Source organism: Nelumbo lutea, chromosome 5, assembly GCF_056320005.1.
Source record: "Nelumbo lutea isolate HS-2025 chromosome 5, American lotus-T2T, whole genome shotgun sequence".
In the NCBI taxonomy this organism is placed as follows: domain Eukaryota; kingdom Viridiplantae; phylum Streptophyta; class Magnoliopsida; order Proteales; family Nelumbonaceae; genus Nelumbo; species Nelumbo lutea.
Window position 1 is genome coordinate 27,793,008 of NC_142688.1, and position 9,535 is coordinate 27,802,542.

At 39.0% G+C, this 9,535-nt stretch overlaps 1 protein-coding gene across 1 annotated transcript; it reads left to right on the plus strand.

Moving 5' to 3' along the window:
• Nucleotides 1–3,154: 3,154 nt before the first annotated feature.
• Nucleotides 3,155–5,543, plus strand: LOC148851254 (protein WALLS ARE THIN 1-like). The gene is made up of 6 exons (XM_088945022.1): nt 3,155–3,564; nt 3,696–3,758; nt 3,890–4,006; nt 4,121–4,523; nt 4,704–4,855; nt 4,965–5,543. Exons 1-6 carry the CDS (start codon nt 3,344–3,346, stop codon nt 5,158–5,160), a joined length of 1,152 nt encoding a protein of 383 aa, XP_088801148.1. The 5' UTR covers nt 3,155–3,343; the 3' UTR covers nt 5,161–5,543.
• Nucleotides 5,544–9,535: the final 3,992 nt, after the last annotated feature.

Consider the following 9,535-nt stretch of genomic DNA (forward strand, 5'->3'; position numbering starts at 1 on the left):
TCATTCACCTACTGATGAATGACTCCATCACTTGAGTCGTTTTCTGTTTTTCAGAAGAGGATCGGAAAAACCGTTCTTCATCTAGTCCCAAATTGTTCGTGCTCACTGCTTCATTCAATCCTAAAACTATTCAACAAGCCTAATAGATCTCTCCTGAGTCCTGATTGGACGTATAGTACAATAAGCCAGGCCATCTGATGATATATATGATTTATCGATCTCACTAGTCACTCCTTTAGGCTTGGAATTGGATGATCCACTGGGTGAAGACATTTCGTGTCGCTTAGCTTCACGCCTTCACCCAAATATATATGAGTCATTGAGCCGCATTGATTCGTCGCCGCCAGCTATCTAGGTTGAATCTTTTTTAGTCTGCCCACGATTCTCAGATTCTTCATGGATGAGATGAGATGTCAGATGAGAAGGTCTAGAGGTCTAAGAGTGTAGCTCGGTAGCTAGGTTAGTTTAAACAAGTGTGAATTAATTGACTGCCGCCTATTACAAGTCGTACGTACTTCCAGTTCTATCCATCTATGATGTATAATATTATTATTAATCACATGAAATGAGATGGATGAACTGCGATGTTTATGCAGCAGGCGAGTTCGGTCCATCTCAAGTTGGCTCATATCATATCCCAGATTGTTTTAAATTGTTAAGCTTTTATTGTACTTTGTTTGTTGTTCAATGGGTTGGAAGCAAGTATTCATTGGAATCCTACCTGATGATGCATTTAGCATTTTAGCTAGGGGACGTGGTCACTGTCGTGAGTGTTTGGGTGTTAGCTTGCTAGTAGCCTCAGTGGTCGGCCGTCTAGCATGTAACCCCCCGTCAGTCCTTTGGGTGTATCCATGATCCATGATCCATCACGTGTTGCCTACCAACATGTCATGTTGTGATGGTGACTCCAGATTGATATTTGATTGATACCAGGCCATCTCCATTATATTCACTAGTGTATATAAGGCTTTGAGTTTTGCTTTGTGACAATAAGGCAAAGGCAAAGATTTCTTTCCCTTGTTTAATTGGTGTGTGTCTTCTGAGTTGTGACCCTCGTGTCCTATATTCTGTCCCCATGGCCAAACCCCATCTTTGATTCTTTTCTCTTTCCGCCATGCTCATTAAAGAAGAAAAGGGTGGAATGAATAAAGCCGACCTTGCTCTCTGCTTTTTTGAAAATCTGAGCAACTTTTCTGCTCTAAAAACCAGAACTACTGTTGAAAGGTTTTTTAAGCAAAACAGAAATCCCTTGTTACCTTTGTTAATTATCACCATGGATGCCTTTAATTTACTCCCAATGGGGTCAACCGGGTTGCACGAGTTGGCCCGAAACCCAATTGGGTCAAACCTGAGATTCGACTTTGTACAATCGGATCCAAAACTCTGACACTGAATCATTTCTGGCTGTCTGCCACGTACTAGGTAATTCAAAAGAAAATGGAGAGGCAACCGAAAAATTTGCAAGCTGGGGTTGGAACACACAAACACAGGCGGTGTCCGACACTGGTTCAGACTTCAGACTACTTCAATTCAGACCGGTTGGTCAGAACAATATCATGCATACTTTTGTAAAGCGTGGCTGTCACAATATATGTATTTACTCCTCGGCAGGCTCTCTCTTTATTTGAAATTTTAAAATGATGTTGGTCTCAATCGAGCGGGCAATATGTCTCCTAAAGCAAGGTGTTGGCATCAGAACACGCCCACAGGAGAGCAACCTTGGGAGTGGGATCCATATTTACTACCAGTGGCAAACACTTCATTAATTAGGAGGGTTCCTTAATGAAGTCTTCTAGAGTTCCATTAACCAAACAAAATCTCTAGAGTTGCATTAAGCAAACAGAAACTCGATCACTAGAACAAATTATATCTCTTATTAAAAGGGCAAAAAGATAGATTCCTTTTGTTGGTTGGGACCTGTACTTTTTACACAATATTCTTCCATTAATTACAGGTCTCTCTCTCTCTATATATATATATAACTACCTAATTAATCCATCCATGGACCCCAACACTCTGATTAGAAATGGGGATTCCTTTCTAGCTAATTAATCCATCACAATCCATCCATGGACATCCATCCCGGACCCAAAATGATCCCATATATCAAATGATGGCTTTGATCAAGAAGATAAGCACTCCCACCTCCACCATTTGATGTGGGGATTCCTTAATTTCTCAATTACTGCATACAATTATAATTTTTAACCTTCCATCTAAATGTAATTGACAAGATGGGTTTAAGTCATTTTCTTAAATGAGTCTAGTAGTGACTTAATTAGTGGGTTTGGCAAGAGGGAGCAATTTGTCGAAATCATTTCCCCAGGAATCACTAATTTTGACAAACACCCATTTTTTCTTAATTAGAAATACCTTTAGTAGAAATGATGCTGATTTGCACTTCTATATGTGCGTTCTCCTATTAGGTATTTACATATTACTGGCTTTTGGACGTTATTGGCCTGGACACATCATTGTAATGCAAAAATAATCACAGTTTCAAAAAAAGCTATCTCCCTCAGCTTGGAGAATTGCCCAGTCCTACGAAAGTCGAGATCTTGAGCTAGCCCCCCAATTCTTGTATTAATGTTTCAAGAATCGGATTGCCAAATAAGGTTTCTTACAGTAATTTACAGGTTGATGAGGCAAGATGATAAAAAATGGAATCCATGAATTGATTTTCCCTTCCAAACACCACCCAATGGTGTGTATTGACGAGTAGAGATTGCACTGCCCGTACGGAGTGCATACAGAGAATATAAAAAATTCTGATGACATAGAAGAGATTACAGAGTTAAAACCGTAGAAGGTGGAAGTGGTAGGGTCTTGTGTGTCGATGGGGACGGGAACGCATGGAGAATCCACCCCCCGCTCGTGCGCGCTATATCTATCAATGGCGGCTCAGCCCCCTGCTCAATTATCATCATTAATGGTATGGAGCCAAACCAGAAGCTGTTAGCCTCAACACTACAGACTACCGGCTTCTCTCTCTCTCTCTCTCTCTCTCTCTCTGTCTTCTGTAGTGCGATGAGGGTTGTCTTGTCAGCCAAGAGGAGTGGGGGAGAGAGAATGTGGGAGACAACCAAAAACAATTGAAGGGTGTTAACAGTTGACACAACGTTTTTTGAGGACCGGTTGTGGGACACCCTTCCACGCACACTCGCTTTTGCCCTCCACACCTTCAAGTATATTTACAGCCCCCACACTTCCTCTAGGACACCACCACCAGCAGGCAGCAGCTTCCCAGCCTATTTATTTTCCTCTATCTAGCTACTAATCCCGTCTATATATTAGCTCTCTGCTAGCTAGCTTCTCTCTTCTCCTTACCTTGGTGTTAGCTTCAATGGCGGATAATGGTTTGGCCTGTTGGGCTAAGAGAATGTTTTCAGTGCCTGAGAGGGCCAAACTGCACATGGCCATGTTGGCCTTGCAGTTTGGCTATGCTGGGTTTCACGTTGTATCACGAGCGGCCCTCAATATGGGCATAAGCAAGATTGTGTTCCCTGTCTATAGGAACATCATCGCTTTGCTTCTGCTCCTTCCCTTTGCTTATTTCCTAGAGAAGTATGATATCTTATCTCAACTTTGGACGCGCGTTTCTGTCTTTGTCTTCCTTTTCTTTAGACTTTGGAGCATGCAAAGAAATACTTAACCTAGCTATATTCATATATACTTGTTGCTCTTTGTTAATATAGGAAAGAGAGGCCTGCAATAACTACTAATTTTCTGGTTCAGTTCTTCCTCCTTGCACTCGTCGGGTATGATTTGTGAATTAATCGATTAATTCAACATAACTGATTCATTGATATATTATATATGTCGAAAAAAAAAATTTGAGCAAGCAAGCAATCATATTTTAGGGGTTTTATATATATACATTTCCCAACAGAATTACTGCAAACCAAGGGTTCTACTTGTTGGGTTTGGACAACACATCACCCACCTTCGCCTCTGCTATTCAGAACTCGGTCCCAGCCATAACCTTTCTCATGGCTGCCATACTCAGGTAATAAACTTCCCGTCTCATGCTCTACTCTTGTGCTCTCTTTTTATTTACACATTGCTCGGTTTTTCTTCCCACACTATCTACTGATATAGTATAGGTATATTGTGTTGACAGGATAGAACAAGTACGTTTAAATAGAAAAGACGGCATCGCGAAGGTGGTCGGAACTCTCTCCTGTGTTGCCGGAGCTTCGGTCATCACTCTCTACAAAGGCCCAACCATATTTAGGCCCTCTCCCCATCTGCACCAAACACCTCTCTTTCTCTCTCTTGGAGACGCCAGCGGGAAGAATTGGACGTTGGGGTGCATTTATCTCATCGGGCACTGCCTCTCTTGGTCAGGCTGGCTGGTCTTACAAGCCCCGGTTCTAAAGAAATACCCAGCTCGTCTATCCGTCACCTCGTATACATGCTTCTTCGGTCTTTTACAGTTCTTAGTTATTGCCGCCTTCATGGAGAGAAACTCTCAGGCTTGGATAGTTCACTCTGGAGCCGAGCTCTTCAGTGTTTTCTATGCGGTTAGTTGATTAATCAGTACATCTATCAGGATTGTCTATGCATGGGGTTAGCGTGAATCTTCTTCGATCGCTTTGCTGCTTACTGTTTTTTGCAATAAAGTAGTATTATGAGTGAGTGTACTTTGGTTGGGTATGTGATGATGATGACCTGAAACTGAATATATAGCTTCCTGGTTGCAGGGAGTGGTGGCTTCGGGGATCGCCTTCGCTGTTCAGATCTGGTGCATTGACAGGGGTGGCCCTGTGTTTGTTGCTGTGTATCAACCTGTACAGACCTTGGTTGTCGCTATTATGGCTTCCATTTCTTTAGGCGAAGAGTTTTATTTGGGAGGGTGGGTACTCCAGTTATAACTCCCCAATCTTCGACCAGCACCTTACCTTTCAACCTACTTTTTTTGTTTTCTTCTTTTTGATTAAATTTTATGTGCATTAATTGTACAGGATCATCGGTGCTGTGCTGATCATTGTGGGTTTGTACCTGGTGCTATGGGGGAAGAGCGAAGAGAGAAAGTTTACAAAGGAAACAGCTGCGATCGCCCCGGCGTCGGAGCAAGGAAACAACCGGCCGGTGTCAAGCCATTCCAAACCATCCTCCCTCGTTCAGCCTTTACTGCCTCCATCTACCGAAAGTGTTTGATGGGGGATGCGCCCTGATAACTTTTTTAACTATAGTCTTGCTCTCTACAACTATAAGCTTATGGTGTGTATGATCTATGAAGATCTACTACTTTTTTTTTTTTCTTTTTTTTTTTTTGTTTTAAGAGAGAGAGAAACAAAAGAGATGGTGATGATGATGGCCAATATCTTCAGACGTAGACGTGGGGCCTCAATTCAAACAATGAATTCTCATCTGCTTTTACGTGGGGCCTTGCCGCCTTGAAAGCGGAAAGAATATATGTTTTGGTAGACCAGTTGTCTAGGATTAATATTGATAGGTGGATCACGTCGAGGTAATACTGAAGATTATGATGAGATGGAATTATGGTAATGAAATTAAAGGTGTTGATCGTTGAATACCTATACCTGAGAATGAATGAATGAAATGAGCATTGAGCGAGTGGACCCCGCTCTAAGGTGTTTTTCCCCCGTGACCACTATTTTATTCCCCAGAATGAGACGCATGTCATCTTTTCAGTAATTGGGTTTTGTTTGCCATCATTATTACCTTGCTGCTTTACAATGATTTCTAATAACTCTCTCTCTCTCTCTTGATTTGGAAGCTCCAAGAGCGTACAGTTGTACACATTATCACTTTGAAAAAATTCCCATTTAGTACCTGTACCTTTACTTTGGATCTACTCTAATGTGTTTAAAAATGTAATAATTTAGTATCTAACCTTCGAAAATGTATTAATTTATTATTATTTAAGCTGTTAAGTAATATTTGAAAATATATAAATATTTTTTTGAGTATCATCTAATTTTTTTATAAATCATTTAATATTAAAAAATTAATAATTCCAAATTCTTGTTTTTAAAGATTCAAATTCGTGTTTCTTTTATTTAAAAAAGAGTGTAAATACAAATATGGTCACTACAAACTTTGTGCATAGATATTTTTAAATATATTTATATTTACATTCTCCCAAATTGAGTCTTGTATTACATCTTGCATTGTTCCATGTTGACTTCCAGACTACGAACAGAGTTGTGTACACGGAGCTACGGAATTATCAATATTGAATGTAACAAAAGTTCATTTCCCAATCGAGTCCAAGATTAAAATATCGATATATTTAACACCCACTTTTTTTTTTTTTCATGATATGATCACTAAAGAATCTCAACAGTCTTGAATTGTTTTAAAACTTTCAAAAAATTTATGTACCAAAAGCAAATACGAATATAATTCGCTGTTCTAGCTAAGATAGTTATATATACATTAAAAGTGAAAACTACAATTAAATCCTGCAAGAGACATGTTATGGGGTGCATTATTAGCGGGACAGGACCACGAATGAAGTACAGAAAAGACATGGGCACTTTGTGATGAAAAAGGCTATTGGGCTAGCATAGAAATCCACCAAGAAAAAAAAGGGAAATTGATTTAGAAGAATATTAGTGGGAAATTGATAACAAGGTTATCAATGATGCTTCTTCCATATTCCTCAACACATATTTGTCCAAACAAATTCCGAACCCGTTATAATTTGAGGAAGCAAAAGCAATAGATGATGGCGTTTTAAACTAGCCGGACACTAACACAATCAGCTAATTTTCGTCACATAATTGTTCAGATAAGTTTATCGTAAGGATCTATTGGTTTGTCGGTATTTAGTGGGAGCTAAGTTTGATTAATTAGTAAATTGATCATGATTTTCACATTCATTTATTGTTCTATTGGATCATATTGGTAATTGAAGATACTAGAGAGTAATTGATCTCTCTCTCTCTCTCTACCAACGTAACTTGTACTGCACAAGAATACTGGAATCTCACTTACCCAGTTACCATAACAAATTTTACTTAGTAAACACTTACCCAGATAAATGTATTTACCTAGGTAAATAAAAACAAACAGGACCTGATAACCTAGACCTGTAATCCAGCTTTCCTTCACATGCAATGCAATTTCATTTTCAGTGGTGCAAAAGTATGAGAGTGCAAATTAAATGATTTAATTATGTTTTGATTTTATTTTTATTTCAGCTTTTATATCTTATTTTGTTTGATTGGAGTACAAATTAGAACCCAAAGCAATATGCATTGTCATACATTTGTACTGATGCAAGTGGAGTTGCACTGCAAACAAACGGATTAGAGTCGATGCAGGACTCTGCTCTAGAGCCATCAAAGGCTGTTGGACCAGAATCCTAGAGTTTCATGCCAATACAAAGCAAAAGTAAGGCGCCCAGTTGATTCCTGTGGAATTATATTGTAGTGCCCAGGAAATAGCACTCTCGGGCTTTTGGGGATGAACATGCATTATTGAACCAACCTTTTGGGAGCTGGAATGCAATCCTGAATCAGAAAGGTTATCTGAACCAGGAGTGCAACTTGGGCTGATTTAACCTGAATCCAATCCAACTTTACACCTAATTTGAGGGGAAGGGAAGAAAAAACGAGCTATTTGCATTAAATAGTATGGAGTGATATTGTTTGGCCTTACTGTTTGGGCTTCGTAACCCTGTTATACACAATGTTTTAAAAACTAATTCAGAATTGGAACTGTTTTAGCCATCAGTCTTTAGGTCAGTGGTTCGACTGTCCAGTTTGAATTAATAGCCCACTCTAATTTAAAAAATAAATATGTCCAAAAACAGTTGTCCGAATTGATGGTTCAACTGACTAGATCAACAGATTGTTGACCAAGTAAATGATTTTTTGCCATAATATACATTAAGAGTGAAATAAAACCGATTGCTTAGATGACCACCAGGCTGAACGGTTCAACTGTTCAGGTGAATGACAGTTTGAAAACCATGGTTATGGTTATGCATCTTGTTTGCAGCAGAGATCGGGGGTGATATTGTCACACCCCTCTCAAATGGTTTCCTACAGAAACCATGTACAGTCACCCGAAATAACATTGTTAAGATAAATCCTATAGAATGGACTTCCAGCCGTGTTAATGATCAATTGATCAATATTGCAATGTGTGGGACTCCAAACTTCAGCCAAAGCCTTTGTTCAATTGTATTAAGCCCATCTTGATGGCAAAAATAGAACCAGCCGGGCCCAAGATCAAGAATCAGGCTAGCTAGTATGACCCATTTACGAATATTATATGGGCGTATTTGATTTATGAAATCCATCAAAGTCGGCGGCCTGATTGCTTGCCCTTCCGGCTTGTACCACACCGGTGATCTGAGTCCTAAAAGTGTAGCGGATCTAGGCCCACCATTTAACAGGCTTTACTGATCTGAACCCATCTCTTGTGAATAAAATCCCATTCCAACTTATTCAAATTCTCATTCTGATTCCTGTAAACAAATCGATTCCGATAGATTTTGATTCCAATTCCAATTCTAACCATAAATCAAACAGCTCTGATGAGTTTTAATCATCTAATTTAGTAGCTTATTTAGGGCCACTGCTTGGTATGATAATAAAATCTTGTGCTGACAAGCGGCAGAATATGAGCCAAAAGTGATCACTTTATAAAAAGAAGAAAAACAAAAGTGCCAAATTAAGGTTAGGTGTATATCCCAGACCCTGAAAGTTGGGACCAGTCTTGGGTAATGGCTGTTTTTTTAATAGTAACATATTCACGGTTAATTGGGATGATTTAGGGGATATTCACCAATATGAATGGTTCCTCTATTTTAGTGATGTGATAATTGTTTTTTTTTTTTTTTTTATGTTTAAACCAAAACCATTCACATTAACAAACACCCCCTTGTTTTTATTCTTTGGTGTAAATATTACTTAGAATCAGATATTCAGATCTCTATGATGATTAAAACCGAGTTAGGTTGTTGTTTGCTCCCATATCAGTGCTGTGCTTTAGAACCCAGTCGAGGTGGTGAAAAGGTTTTAGGGAATGTGTAGATTGGTAGAATGATAAACAGTCATAGATATATATACTTTGCAAAAAGCTTGTAAGGAAACTTTCAGGGGCCTACACCCTACTTTATAGCCTATACTCCATCATACAATTGTGTAACACACTTGTCATTCCGTGGCCGAAGCAGTGGTCTTCAGTCATGTAATTTTCTTTTTCTTTTTCCGTTACCTTTCAGCACAGAAAGAGTCCTATTTGTCTGTACCTAACAGGGACCATATGTCTCTTCAATATTGTTGTTGATTATTAAAAGTACTATTTTTTTTCGCTACTATTGTTAAAAGTACTTTTTTTTTACTTCACTATAAACCGGGTAACACACTCCAAGAACACTTTTCTTGGAGTTATGGGATTCTAATTTTTCATAAAAGTTGCACACTTTAAAGCCTAAATAGTAGATGTCTCCACTGTCTACCAAATTATATAACAAATATACAATTGCTTTGCCTAAAAACATGTACAGATAGATGCCAAACACCATCTACATCACTATCAGTCAATCTATCAC

Coding starts and splice junctions, on each gene's coding strand:
- LOC148851254 (XM_088945022.1), top strand. CDS start 3,344: ATGGCGGATAATGGTTTGGCCTGTTGGGCTAAGAGAATGTTTTCAGTG. Junction 3,565..3,695: donor TTTGCTTATTTCCTAGAGAA/GTATGATATCTT, acceptor TTGTTAATATAG/GAAAGAGAGGCCTGCAATAA. Junction 4,007..4,120: donor CTCATGGCTGCCATACTCAG/GTAATAAACTTC, acceptor TTGTGTTGACAG/GATAGAACAAGTACGTTTAA.